Source organism: Nomascus leucogenys, chromosome 6 (assembly GCF_006542625.1).
Source record: "Nomascus leucogenys isolate Asia chromosome 6, Asia_NLE_v1, whole genome shotgun sequence".
In the NCBI taxonomy this organism is placed as follows: domain Eukaryota; kingdom Metazoa; phylum Chordata; class Mammalia; order Primates; family Hylobatidae; genus Nomascus; species Nomascus leucogenys.
Genome location: NC_044386.1, coordinates 86,868,829 through 86,886,077, shown reverse-complemented (window position 1 = coordinate 86,886,077; position 17,249 = coordinate 86,868,829). Strand labels below are relative to the sequence as shown.

Below are 17,249 nucleotides of genomic sequence, written 5' to 3'. Positions count from 1 at the left end.
CTGTAAAATCTTGCACACAAAAAATAAAGTTCTAAGTGAAAAAGCTTTCACACTCCTTAGTAAAAAGAAATTATTCAGTAGGTGGTACTGTGGTTTGATTACCACTTTTTTCAATATGCTAATTTGTGAGCATATGTCCACCTAACTTGGAGATGGCTTCTGTGCTCTCACATCTTATAATGCTCAACAAATAACAAACTGATGCTCCTGGTGGAAAAATATCCACAATGAAAACTGCTGATTTTATGTTTTGAGGGGCTGTCAAAGAGCAAAACATCCTTTTCATCCTCACTGTTTCTATATTAAAAACATGTGCATATTATTTAAATACTATATGTTTAGGAAATCCCTCCTTGATTACCATTGTTTGCTGACATTCTTTAGAAGTTTATTTTTTTAAAAGATATCACATATATCTTCCTATTGCTTTTATGTACATTAAAATTATTACAAGAGCAAGGTTTTTTTTTTTCCTCTTGAAGATAAAGGGGAGCTATAAAATGCCCATCATTTTAGGAATCACAAGTTAATACATCTAAGGCTGTTTGCACTAATAACAAACAAAGTGAAGGTGGATGTTGGATAGCTATGGACTGACATAAGCGTACCCAGCTCTCCAAAGGGTTTCAAACTGTAAAGGAAGTGATTCTCTCCTTCTACAGACATAAAAACTTATATACATACAGCATAAACATGTGAAATACTCTCTGGAATACATACTAAGGCAAATGTCTTTCAGGAGATTCTGTTCCTTAAAACCACAGAAATACAGCACTCGCCATTACTCAAACAGTGATGACAAGTAAATGAAATATCAATCATGTAAGCTGTCAACCTTTTGGGACAGCAATAACTGTTAACAAGTAGTCTGGAAAAATTGTCCGAAAATGACTTGTCCTCAGCACACAAGTATTTGAGGTTTCCATGGAAAATTAAGATGCCAGTGGCTATTTGGAACATTGCTCAGGTATTCTTTTTAATGGGAAATTTGCCAGTTATTGATCCACAGCATGTACCCCCTTGCTTCTGGAAGGCTGCAAGCAACTTTCCAATCAGTGGCTGTCAAAAAAATTACTGCCTTTTTGTACTGATACAAGACAACAGCAGTGGTAGTGTTCTCCTATAGTTAATGCTTTTCTTTAACTAACTGCTATGTACAATAGGCTAGTAATTTCAGTTACTACTTTGCCATTGTCCTAGAAATCAAGACAAATAAAATATCCTTATGCTTCATCTAACGAGTTAATTATAGAGATGTCTAAAACTGGTGCTTGGGGTTAAGTTTGAAAACAAATAACCTCAAATGTAAAGGGTCAGAACAGGTGCAATGCATTTTTTTCCTACTATAAAACCTTGCATGCATGAAATTGACCTGTTTTCCAGCTCTATTTATTTACCTCACAGAATAAATAAATAAATAAAAATGGTTTTCCTTTCATTTTAGGTCTGTGCCAAATCAACTGGCAAACTATATACACTTTAATAATCATTGTGAGAATTTTTAAGCCATCTATAAACATCTTTCTGTACTACGATTAACACAGTCACAGTAATGATACCAAGTATGTCACCTAACAGTTTCTCTAAAGCGAGTAGTTAGGTTGTGTTTTTTGTTTTTTATATTTCCTCTAAATCCAAGTATATTTTCTCCTGCTGGACTACTGCATTTGATCTGTGTCTGTATTAATAGAGAAGCTTATGTTCCACATAGCAAAGTAATTCACCATCAAGGACATGCTATAAAGGGAGGTAATCAAAACCACAGTGTGGGCCCTACACAACTGGCCCCTGAGGAACAGCCACCAACAAGGCACTAGGCCTAGAAACTCAGGCTACTGCCTACGGAGCATTCCCCATGGGATAAGGATAAAATGCAGGGCCATGCATGGTACCTCTTAGCACAGAGCAGTCCTGACCGGCCACCAGGTCCATGCTGCTCAGTGAGACGAGCAAGGCACATGAAGGAATCAGAGGGCTCAAACCCAGGAGCTTCATCACTAACTGTTGTCTCCAAGCACGTGACCTCCATGACGAAATGCTCACTGTGCCTCATGTTACTCATTTGTAAAATCAAGATGGGATCTACCCAGAGGATAGCTGTGAGGCTCACATGGGAAAACAGAGAAGATAGCAACTAATAAACTGCAAAACAAATTGGGGTTTTTTTTTTTTTTGAGACAGAGTCTTGCTCTGTCACCCAGGCTAGAGTACAGTGGCACAATCTTGGCTCACTGCAATCTACACCTCCCAGGTTCAAGCAATTCTCCTGCCTCAGCCTCCCAAGTAGCTGGGATTACAGGCACCCATCACCATGCCCCAGCTAATTTTTGTATTTTTAATAGAGATGGGGTTTCACCATGTTGGCCAGGCTGGTCTCAAACTCCTGACCTCAGGTGATCCACCTGCCTTGGCCTCCCAAAGTGCTGGGATTACAGGCGTGAGCCACCGCACATGGCCAATAAACTGTTTTTAGATCTGGATCTATCAGTGTCATTTCTATATACTCTTCCTTTAAAGGGATTCTCTTCCAATTGTGTTCTAAATAGTGATAAAATAAGCAGTAATGACCAAAACCAAAAGAAAAGAAAAAAACAAAGAAACAAACAGCAATGACCAAAAAAACACCTGTAAACCTTGTACACCAAGATACTGAACATAATAGCTTGGACAGAAATGTAACAAAGTAACCTTCATAATATTACTTCAAGTTATCCAAATAACTTCATCTTCAGGTCTATAATCTTATCCTGGCATTTATTAGCCCTAACACAAAGCGCTGCACATAGTAGGTGTTTAATAAATATTTACTGATTGAAATGGGGTTGAATTCTGAGTCTGCCACTCATTAACTTGTGTAGCCTTCAGGAAGACATTTAACTTTATTAAACATTAGTTTCCTCCAAATGAGCGTAAAAATATTTACCCTAATATATAGGGTTAGTGTGAGGCTCAAAAATTAAACTGCAGCAATAAAATTAGTGAAGGCACTTGGTAAACTGTAATGCATTATTAGTTAAGAAATTTAAAAGTACACCTCCTCATATTGAAACAATATTAAGCAAACTTTCTATCTTAGAAGTGTTGCAGCACTTAAAAGTGCAGAAATAATTATATAGAGTACGAAATATTGTGTCCAAACTGAATACATCAGCAGCAGTTATAAAATGTGTTTTCTCCTGTTACCCCTTGCATAATCCGTTACATGCAGTAACTGCAGCGATAATCAATAAGCTAACTGGGTAAAAGATTAATCAGTTTTGCAATTGCTAATGGAATCTCCAGTACTAGACTCAGATTAGTTTCAGAGTCCCTCCGAGCTGTTCTTCAAAATTCTTCAGCCATTTTAATAAGGATGTGACAAAGTTTAGCATAGTTACCAAAAATCTAATTAATTTGAAACGGCCAGATTCAACAAGGGGATAACAAGTACAATTTTTTGCTTTGTTTTGTTTGCAAGTTTACTACAGTGTTCATATTTGTTATAAATCTAATTCTAATGCTAATGGCACAATTCAATCAACAATTACATTTTTTTCTTTATGGAAATCTGCCATAGTTCCAAAACAGCACAGTTTAAGTTTATGAGGCACAAATTTTCTATTAAGAAAGAGAGAAGGATGGGAGCAGTGGCTCATGCCTGTAATCCCAGCGCTTTGGAAGGCCAAGGCAGGCAGATCACCTGAGGTCAGGAGTTCAAGACCAGCCTGGCCAACATGGTTAAACCCTGTCTCTACTAAAAATACAAAAATTAGCCGGGTGTGGTGGTGTGCATCTGTAATCCCAGCTACTCAGGAGGCTGAGACAAGAGAATTGTTTGAACCCAGGAGGCAGAGGCTGCAGTGAGCCGAGATCGTGCCATTGCACTCCAGTCTGGGCGACACGGCAAGACTCCACCTCAAAAAAAGAAAAAAAAAAAAAAGAAAGAAAAAAAGAAGAGAAAACAGAGACAGAGATAGAGATAGAGGGAGAGAACTAACCCTCACTCATTGGATACCTATGTGTGTTAGGCTCAGTACTACATATCTACGTTTATTCACTTAGTTTATTACAATCCTATCCTATTCTGTAAGTATCATCACCTCTAACAGATGAAGCAAATGGTTTCATCAGTAAACAAACAAAAAAAAATTACTCCTTTCATTCTAGGCCATGCCATGCACTCGGGGCATAAAATGTATATTTACTGCTTACAAGTTAAGAAGTAGGTTATCTCATATTTCTCATACCTCAAAACATTTACCTAAATAGGCAGGGTTATCTGGTAGACTGCTGAGCTGGTGGAGAGCTGTGGCTTCGCTCACACCCTGTGCAGGTTAGGTTATATCCTCTGATCTTTCAGAGGCTGGCGAAGCAGTGTGAAGACATCTGTGCTGATGGGTGAGCTGGGTGACCTCTGGCTCTTTCTTCGGCAACAACCACCCCCCACCCCCCTCCCCCACCCCACCACCTCCATGGGTTTTCCTACTTCTCCAACCACTCCATTCGGTTTCCTGTAAGTGCAGGATTTTCCCCACTGTTTTTCATTAACCTTCTCATTTTACACTCTCCTTGAGTTACTTCAGCCACTTCAAAGTTTCAACTACCAGAGGAATCACTGAGACTAATTAGGAGCTGATGAATCACAAATCTTTATTTCCAGCCCAGACTTCTCTCCTAAGTTCTGAAACATAACCAGTTGATTGTGCAGAGCCTCCTCCAATTCAACAGGTCCCAAACTGATTTCCTCTCCTATCCCCTATCAGACCCTAGACCTGTCTTCTGCTGCCTGGGTTTATGGTCTCAGGAAATACCATCACTATGACCCTGTTTCCCAAACCAGAAATCTGGAAGTAATCCAAACCATCTCTCTTCTCTTCTCCCCCATATTCAATCACTAAATTTTATTTTATTTTATTATTATTATTATTTTTTGAGATGGAGTCTCACTCTGTTGCCCAGACTGGAGTGCAGTGGTACGATCTCAGCTCACTGCAACCTCCACCTCCCAGGTTCAAATGATTCTCCTGTCTCAGCCTCCTGAGTAGCTGGGACTACAGGCACCCGCCACCATGCCCAGCTAATTTTTGTATTTTTAGTAGAGACGGGGCTTCCCCATGTTGGCCAGGATGGTCTCGATCTCTTTACCTCGTGATTTGCCCACCTCGGCCTCCCAAAGTGCTGGGATTACAGATGTGAGCCACCGCCCCTGGCCTTATTTTGTTTTTTTGAGATGGAGTCTTGCTCTGTCACCCAGGCTGGAGTGCAATGGTGCAATCCTGGCTCAATACAACTTCCACCTCCTGGGTTCAAGTGATTCTCCTGCCTCAGCCTCCTGAGTAGCTGATACTACAAGTGCCCACCACCATGCCTAGCTAATTTTTGTATTTTTAGTAGAGATGGGGTTTCACCACATTGGCCAAGCTGGTCTCAAACTCCTGACCTCACGTGATCCACCCACCTGGGCACCCAAAGTGCTGGGATTACAGGCGTGAACCACCATGCCCGGCCTACTAAATTTTATTAACTTGACATCCTCCCCACTTCTCAAATCTGTTAACTTCTCACCAGTCCTGTGACCACCATTGTCTTTCACAGGGAACAGCCCCCTAAGTGGCTTCCATGCTTCATAGATTCTTTACCCCAAGCCACTCTTGAGAAATACTGTTATCAGAAAGGGATCCTTATCCATACCCCAAGAGAGGGTTCTTGGATGTTGTGCAAGAATTTTGGGGTAATTCTACAGAGTAAAGTGAAAGCAACTTTATTAAGAAAGTAAAGGAATAAAAGAATGGCTCCACCAATAAACCCAGTCAGAGCTGGGTGTTCTCAAAAGTAAGAGGAGGAACACATCCACCTTAGATACAATGCTTGTTTACATGTAAGATAACAAAGCAAAAAACCATATGGAGGAGATGCGCTGCACTACAAGGGCTGGTGACACAGGATTGTTCATCTTTGTGTAACTACTGCCTTCCACAAGAAGATATTATTATGTAAAGATATTATCTTTAAGGTAAAACTCAGAATGCTTTTGTTCTTAAGATACCAGGACATCAGGACATTTCCTGGGTCTGTTAAGTCCTGAGTCTATTTGGTAAACGCTATTAATCTGTTCCCTTAACTCTAAACATCCTGTAACTAAGAATGCCTAACTTCCTGGGGCTGCAGCCCAGCAGGTCTCAGCCTCATTTTACCCAGCTTCTATTCAAGATGGAGTCTGATATGGTTTGGATTTGTGTCCCCGCCCACAAATCTCATGTCGAATTGGAGGAGGGGTCCAGTGAGAGATGACTGGATCATGGGGGTGGATTTCCCCCTTGCTGTTCTCATGAAAGTGAGTGGATTCTCACGAGATCTGATGGTTTAAAAATGTGTGGCAGCTCCCGCCCCACCCTCTACCCAACTGTCTCTCCTGCCACCCTGTGAAGAAAGTACTTGCTTCCCCTTTGTCTTCTGCCATGATTGTAAGTTTCCTGAGGCCTCCCAAGCCATGCAGAACTGTGTCAATTAAACCTCTTTTCTTTATAAATTACCCAGTCTCAAACAGCTCTTTATAGCAATGTTGTTAGAGGCATTTGAATCACAGCAACTCCATCCTGAGTGAGGGCTAGGAAAAATGAGGCTGGGACTTCCCGGGCTACATTCCCAGGAAGTTAGGTATTCCTAGGCTCTAGCTGTTTATGATTAAGGGAACAGATTGATAACGTTTACTAAACATACCCAGATTCAGGAATGTCCTGATATCCTAATATCTTGAGAACAGAAACATTCCTGATTTTGCTTTAAACATAATAATATCAGGCCAGGCACGGTGGCTCATGCCTGTAATCCCAGCACTTTGGCAGGCCGAGGCAGGCAGATCACAAGGTCAGGAGTTCGAGACCAGCCTGGCCAATATGGTGAAACCCCGTCTCTACTAAAAATACAAAACTTAGCTGGGCGTGGTGGCGGGTGCCTGTAGTCCCAACTACTCAGGAGATTGAGGCAGGAGAATCGCTTGAATCCGGGAAGTGAGTTTGCAGTGAGCCGAGATCGAACCACTGCACTCCAGCCTGGGCAACAAAGCAAGACTCCGTCTCAAAAAAAAAAAAAAAAGAAAGATAATATCAATTCTTGCAAAATATAGTAATTAAGAAAATGAATCCTTTATCACAAACCCTTGTAGCAGAGCACATCTCCCCATGATCCTTTTTTATCCTATACATAAACAAACATCATACTTAGGGTGGGCACATTCATCCTCCTACTTTTGGGAATGTCCTACTCTATGGAGTGAGTAGCTATTCTTTCACCACTTTACTTTCTTAATAAACTTACTTTCACTTTGCACTGTGGACTCACCCTGAATTCTTTCTTGCACAAGATCCAAGAACTCTCTCTTAGGGTCTGGATTGGGACCCCTTTCTGATAACAGTATGAAAACAGATTAATACAGAGTTGCTATGGCTCAAATGCCTCTGACAATATGAGATATGATCATGTCACTTCTCTGTTCCCTCAAACTAAGGCCCTCCATGGTCTAACCCACCTTCATCCAAGGCCCATCTCCCACCCTCTCCCCCATCACTGTCCATACAGACTGAATCACAGGCAGCTCCTACTGACTCACCAGGCATTCTTTAAACACACTGTTCTTTCTGCCCCAAACATCCTTCCTAGTCCCCTTGTCCTAACTTACTCCACCTAGACACTGCCCTCTTCAGGAAGCCTTCTTGGTCCCCAAAGCTAAATTAGACACTTCTTGTGCTTATGGAGCACCTAATGCTTAGGTGTATTATATCATTTATCACTCTGCTTGGTAATTATGAGTTTTTCTTGTCTTCCCACAATGAACTCTGTTTCCTTTTTTGTTAATCTCCCTGACTGGACCATGAGCTCCTGGAGGGCATGAACTGTATGCTCACTGCACCCTCACCACCTTGCATAGCGCTTGGCCAGAGAACTGATATCTAGTAAACATTTGCTACATGAAAAACTGATTGGATGAATGAGGAAACAAACCAGCAAGTGAGTGACCTCAGGCCCCAGCTCTCTATTGACTAGCTGTGTGACCTCAAGAAAGGCACACAATTGTTTATGCCTCTGTATCTTCTGCTGTAAAAATGGGGAAAAAACCTACCTTGCTGACCTTATAAAGATGTTAAGAAGATCAAAATTAAAGGAGCTGGTATATGGGAAACCTTCTTAAAAAGTACTTGAAAAAAAAATCTTGAAATAGGAAATGGTGCCTTGAATCTCTCATTTCCAAGTAAGAGTACATAGAAGAAACATGTTCGCAACAATACGGTGACACAGAAACCACAAAACAAGGCCACTGAGATATCTGGACAAAGTACAGTGATAGAATTTAACTGGTTTATTGAGGTTGAGTCAGTATCCCCTCCCTTCCCCTCAATTACTACAGTACTATAAATAATAAAGTAAATGGGTATTGTGGGGAACACCGTTTCTCTTTTGGAAGCTCAACAAGGGCAAGAACCATGCCTTGTATATTTTATTTCCTCTTATGCCAGAGGTATTAACCTGGGATCTATATGGGCTTTAGGAGATCCTTGAAGCTGGTGAAATGCTGCATTATGTGAATTTTCTGGGGGACAAAAATAAACAACTTCCCACAGATTTTCAAAACGGACTATGCCTTCAAAAACCTGAGAAATCACTGCCATATAGTGCCTAGCACATTACAGACACGGCACAAATATTTACAGGAAGAATCCAGAGAGGAACTGATATAGACATAGTAACAACTCTCATTGGTCATACCTTCCAACTTATTCAGCAGCAAGTCTCACGTACAGAGGGGATACCAGGCCTACTTATTATTCTTCCATACATTTATAACCAGACAGTTTCTCAAAACTCTCCTTAGCATGCCTAACAGACAACATAATTGGTACAGTATTTCACTTATAAGGAATACTTACGCTGTTTTTTTCATACTAATGATAAAATTTTCAAATTCCTGTTGTCAATACTGCAAGTATACCCTATTATATGTAGCTCAGTCAGTAATTACAGCAATAATCAATAAACTAACCAATTATTTGCAGTCCATAGTTAATTTATTAGTTTTCCCAGTGAAGAACGCAACAATCTTAACTCTATCAAATGGCTACAAATTCAATTATAACTCTACTCAGATGTGTCATTAGTTACTCCTTCTTTCAATTATTTCTCATACTTTACATTAAGAGGCTTTTTCTTTATGATGCTGACCTCTCACAAAGCACACAACTGCCCCAGTGGTCAAAAATAACATATGAAGCCAATCTATTTTGAATACCAAATTAATAGCTACATTTACTTACCTGGCTTCAGGCTCTGAATCCTCAATAACTCATTGCTCCTGTCATGAGGAGACTACAATGTGTACAAGTTCTTCCTTAAAAGACTCGACCGAGGGTCCTTCCTTAAAAGACTTGACCGAGGGTTCACATATGGTCACAGATTGATTAGATGATGAGAAAGAAAATCACAATGCGAAGGTCAACAGGGACCAACTCGGGGCCCTATTTATAGGCTCATGTTATTGGACAGATGTATTTATTAATGACTTGAAAGTGAAAATGACAGCAAATTGGCCAAGTTTAATGATAACACCATTTGGATAAAACCATAAAGGACTTTAAGGAGCTCCAGATGGTCTTAATAGAAGTTTAGGCAGCCAATAGCAGATGAAATTCAAATTGGCTAAGTTTAAGGTAATATGTGTTGGCAGAAGGAGTTTAAATTTGTATTCAGCAACAGGCCCAAAATTTATGGGATTCTCTCAGCTGAAACTTTCAGAGTTATTACCTTGGTTAGCTTGAGGTAGTGTCCACACTGACCTTTCACCTGATTTTTAGGCTGTAGCAATTCTGCTATTTCTCTTAAAGTAGAAGTTTTAATAGTAGCTTCAGGGAACCTGCCACTTAAATAAAACAGGACTATCAGGCCATGCAGACAGCAAGCCAAATGAGACATTTTGTTATAAATAGGCTAAGCGGAACCCTCCACAGAGATGGAACTGAACTGGGAGCAGAGCCATATAAATGACAAAAGGTTGGTGGTCCAAACCTCCTATTCCAGTGGTCCCCAGAGTGCCCCGGTGCCACCAAGACTGAGGCCTGCTCGTGCTTATCTTTTCCTTTGCTTCCAAGAGCCACATAATAAATCCCTCGTTCTGATGCAAACTTGAATATGCTTCTGCTCCTTGCTACCAAACAGGCTCCAAGATAGATCACAATAGGGGCTAAAAGAGGTCACTACACTTTTATCACTATTTCAAAGGCATCCAAAAGTTCCAAACAACACAGAGAAGAGAATTAAAATAATCTGTCTCTGGAAAAAAGTTTTCTTTTTTGACTAGGATAAGAAAACAAAACAAAAACTTTACTTACAGCTTGGAGCATGTCATTATTTGAGTAAATAAACAAATTCCCAAAACAATTTATTTCCTTCAGTTTCCCTTTCTCATTCTTTTCACCATTTCTCCACCTTGCCTGAAGAATATACTGTGTAATCAGTTGTTTGGATAAATTGCATTGAATTAGGGGACTAACAACTCATTGAAAGCTGAACTGATTTTGCCACCTGCAAAGTTAAGTTCAAAGTAGAACCTATTTAATATGCAGCATGTTTGAAAGTACTATGTGGAAAATGAGCTTCCAACCTCTTTGTTCTTTAAAGAAAACTTCCTAATAGCTAAGGCCCTGATGCTATTAAATATTCAACTTCTAAATGGACAACAAATTTGGTAAACAAGGTAAAACACAGCCTTGTAGGTAAGGACAAAACCTTTAAACCTTCAGATGCCCAGAGTTTTGTTTTGTTTTGTTTTTTTGAGACAGAGTCTTGCTCTGTCGCCCAGGCTGGAGTACTGTGGTGCAATCTGGGCTCACTGCAACCTCTGCCTCCCGGGTTCAAGCAATTCTCCTGCCTCAGCCTCCCGAGTAGCTGGGACTACAGGCGCATGCCACCATGCCCGGCTAATTTTTTGTATTTTTAGTAGAAATGGGGTTTCACAGTGTTAGTCAGGATGGTCACGATCTCCTGACCTCATGATCTGCCCGCCTCAGCCTCCCAAAGTGCTGGGATTACAAGAGTGAGCCACTGCACCCAGCCAACAGAGTATTTTTTACATTTCTCTACAAACTCAAGTACAGTGACATTTTGGTAATAAGTATTATTTTTTACACTCAGGAAAAAGCAGTATTTGCAAAGCTGAGCAGGACTATAATAGATACCAAAACAAAAACCTTATTTAAAACAACCAGGAGCAAAGAGACTGAGAGTCTGTATCCAGGCCTTCCCTTTAATTAGCCATGTGACTTCCAACTGATATCTGAATCTTCTACTCTCTGTGGGCCTCAATGTCCTTATTTGTAAAATGACAGAGTTGAACAAAACCTCTGTGGTTACCTTCCAACTCTACTTGAGTAACTGCATGATTTTAGAGGCAATCTCCAAGTTATGTATACTAGGATAAAGTCAATCATATCCCAATTTATAAGGTGCTCCACAGGTCAAAAAGCATTTTTCCCTCATAGTACTCAACGTCTAACAAGGTACACGGTGGTCAAATACGCCAAAGGGAATACTTACACTTCACTTAAATACAAGGACTCTTGTACTGAATATAATACAAGGTCTCATAATGGGAGGCATTACAGTAAAATATATGCCATACTCTTCTGGCAATGTGGGAAAAAATGATATAAAGAGGGAGAACAGACAAAATGATGAAAATTATTTTTGTTGCCGGGCGCGGTGGCTCAAGCCTGTAATCCCAGCACTTTGGGAGGCTGAGGTGGGCGGATCACGAGGTCAGGAGATCGAGACCATCCTGGCTAACACGGTGAAACCCCGTCTCTACTAAAAATACAAAAAATTAGCTGGGCGTGTTGGCAGGCGCCTGTAGTCCCAGCTACTCGGGAGGCTGAGGCAGGAGAATGGCCTGAACCCCGGGAGGCGGAGCTTGCAGTGAGCCGAGATCGCGCCACTGCACTCCAGCCTGGGGGACAGAGCAAGACTCCGTCTAAAAAAAAAAAAAAGAAAATTATTTTTGTTAATACTGTGTTCCACTCACACAAGGCTCTCAATATTAAGAGAACCAGGTGTAATAAATCTCTGGACACAGGATTTAGCAGAAACAAATATAAATCTATTTACAAAAGCAAGATGTATTGGCTGAATTTCTCAATGAAAGGTCACCCAAAAGAAGAGGTTAACAGTAAAATAATCCCCTCCTAGAACTGGGCCTCCATAGAACTACCAGACAACAAACACAAAAAAATGGAAGGAAAAAAGCAGCACGCTATTTTCAATCTTTCTAGAAAATGAGAGGAGGAAACGAGAACAACAACAAAATTTAAACTACATTAAGGGAATATTTAATTAGCAATGATCAGGTATTTAGTTTTCAGAATATGTAGGTCGTATTTTTTTTCTAATAAAGCATTTCAAATTCTAATTAAAAAAATACTTTATGGAGGAATTAAAAAGATGCAATAGTGTCAGAGGAAAAGCCATGATCCCAGAAGTGGAATATTCTAAAAACATAACTTACAAGAAACTATGCTATAAAAACAGATTGTTGATTAACACAAACTCATAACAAAACACAGAGCAGCTATCACAATGGTGCTGTAATAACACTTGGCTGCTGAATTCTTGCAATACATTAAATATCTCCTTGGAGACCAAATTACATTTTCTTAAAAGACAATTTATTATAGCTTTGTTTTCTTCTCATTATCTCTTAAAAATATATCTAATGAAGAAAAGAATACAACTTCTAAATAACTTACATAAAATGGTACTAATGTGTCAACAGACTTTGGTTTAATATGTTGGTTATTATTTAACAGCACACAACAACCTATTGTCATGACAAATCCTTACCATAATACAATATTCCATGTGTCACATGTATCAAAAACCACTGTATGCCATTATTATGGCACTCATAAAATTAACAGCCTCAGGCTGCTAGCGATTTAAATAATTGATAAGTTTTCAATTAAAAAGGCAACATTTTCAGGTCTAATACAAAAATCTATTTAAATTACTGATAAAAATGTACACTTGTACTGGCCCAAAGCCAGAAAATGCTTGTATCCAAGAGGGGGAAAAAGTAATTCTTCAAGTTTCAACTCAGAGGTTGCAAATTTGTTTTTATTCTTATGCAGAGATATAGGCTGTTTATTTACTTAACCTTTGTAATCAATGAAAAAGAATGATTAAAGGACTAATGGTAAAAGTGCCTCTATTTTTGCTTTCCCACATATGGCTTTTAAAGAAATACTAAGGTGACCACAGGTTTACTGAATTCTATATGAAAAACTAAGCTCTTTTGGCCGGGTGTGGTGGCTCATGCCTGTAATCCCAGCACTTTGGGAGGCCAAGGTGAGCGGATCACTTGAGATCAGGAGCTCGAGACCAGCCTGGCCGATATCGCGAAATCCCATCTCTACCAAAAAGTACAAAAGTTAGCTGGGCATGGTGGTGGGCGCCTGTAATCCCAGCTACCTGGGAGGCTGAGGCATGAGAATCACTTGAACCCAGGAGGCAGAGGTTGCAGTGAGCCGAGATCAGGCTACTGCACTCCAGCCTAGGCAACAGAGTGAGACTTCATCTCAAAAACAAAACAAAACCAAAAACAAAAGAAAAAAAAAGCTTTTTGTAAAAAACAATAAAAAAGTGGTAATCTGTCAGTATCTTCCCTATGCCTTTATACCAAATCCTGGACTCAAACTTCAGAGCCAAATTGAACCTACAAAATAAAGACCAATGCAAATTTGTAGGAACATGCTGGTAATCAAGAGGACTACCAACCAAAACCTACTGTAAGGTTAGGTCCAAATGGTTCTCCTTAAATTTCAACAATAAGAACCAAGACAGATCAAAATGACAGCCAACCTGGCCAGGCACCTTGGCTCACGCCTGTAATTCCAGCACTTTGGGAGGCTGAGGCAGGAGGACCACTTGAGGCCAGGAGTTTCAGACCAACCTGGACAACAAAGCAAGACCCCATCTCCACAAAAAACTTTTTTAAATTAGCTCATCAATGAGATAGATGACTTTTATTCAGACAAAAAAAAAGTGTACCCAAGAAATCTCAGAAACTTTTAAACAAAGGACATGTAATGTAAGATTATGTAATCATATTTTCCTACAACACAAAAATAATTAAACACTGCATTTGAGAAAATAAGCATATGCTGTAAGGAATATATGGTGCAGAAATCACAACTAAGGTATTATATAAACCCAAATTATTCAGAATTTAATAATGATGATGATAGGCTGGGCGCAGTGGCTCACGCCTGTAATCCCAGCACTATGGAAGCTGAGGCGGGTGGATCACAGGGTCAGGAGTTTGAGACCAGCCTGGCCAACATGATGAAACCCTGTCTCTACTAAAAATACAAAAATTAGCCAGGCATGGTGGTGGGTGCCTGTAATCCCAGTTACTCAGGAGGCTGAGGCAGGAGAATTGCTCGAACCCGGGAGACAGAGGTTGCAGTGAGCCAAGATGGCACCACTGCACTCCAGCCTGGGTGTCAGAGCAAGACTCCATCTCGGAGAAAAACAAAATAACAGTGATGACATAAAAAGATCCCGTAAAGAGGAAGATGGGGGAGAGACAGTGTAAAACAGTAAATGAGCAACAGCTTGGGCATGAAAAGAAACTGAACTTAAATTCCATATTCACATTCATACTAGCTCTAAGACCTTGGGCTTATCTCTTAACCACAGCTTCCTCATCTAAAAAATAAGGATGATAATATCTGTCTTACAGAGTGATTATTAAAACTAAAAAAATTAAATACCTCAAGCATTTTGTATATAGCAGTAGCTTAGAAATGGAAATCATCATTATTATTATCACTGTGATCACACCCACTAACATTTTCAAAAAGCACAATTTGTAAGATCATACCCAAAAGTACATATCTTTTGCATGTGGTTAAGTTGAATACATAATGAAAGTATATTGATGTCAGTTCTCTGCAATGGACATGCGTGAGAAAATTAGAACCCATCTGTGTGTGTGTGGGTTTTCTAAAAATAAGCATGTCACATTCTCAGGAGAGTTAGCCAATCTATCAATACCAGTGCTAGACCTTTTCAGCAGACAATCCTACTCTGCCTTTCAAGGTACTGATGAGCCCAGCTCTAAATTCTCAGTACACAAAGACTCTCACATAAGTTAATGGGAAGTCAATGGGAAATTGACTTTTCCTATTCTGTGCTGGTTGGATTGCAATGCCCTGTTAATCATCCTATCCTTCCTGTTCTCTATTCTCCTACCCTAAATTAAAACTATTGGTGGAAACCCATACAGACAGTTTACAGTTTTCATTACAATGAAACAATATCCTGGCTGAAGCTGAAGTCTATCAAAAACCTACAACCTAACTGTTGACTAAGATTAGGGTCTCAATGAAAAGCAAGAGCCCCGATTCCACCATTTCCACATGATTCCAAATGATTCCATCATTTGCATTTGTATAGAACTTTTAACTTTTCAAAGGGCTTTCACATCTATTCTCCCATTTGATCATTACAATGGCCCTGTGCAGTATAAAGGACAAGTATTATTATCCACAATTGACAGATGAGGCAACTACAGCACTGAAAGGTTAAGTGATTTGCCTAGGGCCAAGAAACCACAGTAGACCTAAGGTCTCCTGACTTCCAGTCCAATGCTCTTTCTACCAGGCCACTGGAAAAGGTTTTGTAAACAGATTACAGACCCAGATATAATAAAACAAAACTTGAGAGGAAGGCTCAAATCAAGACTCAGGTAACCTATGTCTCCTCATGATAGCTGAATTTTTCAAGCTTAGTATTGAAGCTTTAGAAATATGCCCTTTTCTCTTGTTTACTTCAGTATCAGATGGCTGTTAATGCAGATTTTCAGTAAAATTTTAAACACAAAAGAAAAGTCGTTTCAGAATATATTCAGATCACTCTGATTCAGTAAGTAACCCTGTAGTTCATTTTCAGTGGGAGTATTATGGGTAGTGCATAAATAACCAAGTGTACATCTTTAAATCGTGTATCCATATTAAGCCTGCAGCTACATTGTAACTATAGTCTGGAAGGATGAGAGAGATCTCCAGTTGAAAGTAGATTTTGAAAAATTTTTTAGAGCCCAGGGGTTCATTTTTAATGAGCCGTTACTTTAAGTACTGCATAAAAAATACAGGAAATTGATAGTCCATTTAGTCTGCACCATACCTAATGCAAAAGTCATTAAGATGCATTATTCTTAATGTTTATGGTATGATCAGTAACTGCCTTTTGAAAATAATGCCCTTAACTTTCACATACGGAAATCCTTGAAACCTTTACCTATTATATAGAAAAATGTAGGACAACTGTGATTTATTTACTTGTCTTCACTATGCCCAAGAAACAGCATCCTCAATCATGTTAACATTTTAAAAAATAGTCCTCATTTCTCGTATACTTACATATGACAGCATTGCCTTCATTTCCTCATCACTTCTCACTGTAATTCGATCACCATCTTCATCTTCATCTGTTTAAAAGCAACATAATGCAAATGATAAGGTGTGCATTTGTTTAATGCACAAAGGGAACATAATATAAATGGTTTATTACAATGTGATATTCTAACCCTCAATACCACATTTTGGGGGGATGTTGACATTATTAGTTTGTTGTTTTGTTTTCCATTTGGAATATGATCAGAATCTCAATATAAAACTTTCTTTTAGGGATAGCAGAAAATTAAAATATTGCTCATGTCATTCACAACATATCTCTAGGTTAAAGTAAATATAACTGGAGTATGACAAAACAGGTTTGATCAGCGGAACTAAAAACCAACGAGAGGCCAGTCTTGTTCTACTATCCATACTTTTTAAATCTCCCAAACAGCACCATATCCCGATTTCTCCATTCTTCCTCTCTCCCAGGCAATCTATCATCTCACAACAGCATGATAAAAATGGCTAACACTTATTGAACACTACAATACATGAGGCACTGTCATCTATGCTTCATATGCAATACCTCCTTGAAAACCTCATAACAAACCTATGACATGAACATCATTATCATTATTCTCTTTCCACAGGAGAACCTAGGCCTAGTGCAAGGTTAACTTGTAAAGCAGCTCTAATACAGGTCTCCCCCATTCTATTTAGCAGCTCTTTTTCTGAACAGTTTCACTTGTTTTGCATACTCTCCAGCCATAGTAAGCTTCAAATGCTATTCATGCTATTTTGAAATAATTTAAGTCTTAAGGCTGGAGG

At 39.5% G+C, this 17,249-nt stretch overlaps 1 protein-coding gene across 3 annotated transcripts in view; it reads right to left on the bottom strand.

Annotated features, from left to right (window-relative positions):
* The window catches only part of MAP2K5 (mitogen-activated protein kinase kinase 5), a 261,289-nt gene that overhangs the window by 224,055 nt on the left and 19,985 nt on the right, over positions 1 to 17,249 (bottom strand). For all 3 annotated transcript variants that reach the window (XM_030814642.1, XM_030814641.1, XM_030814640.1), the window contains exon 3: positions 16,443 to 16,510. In XM_030814642.1, the coding sequence (XP_030670502.1) occupies positions 16,443 to 16,510 (68 nt within the window). The remainder of the gene's footprint in view (positions 1 to 16,442; positions 16,511 to 17,249) is intronic.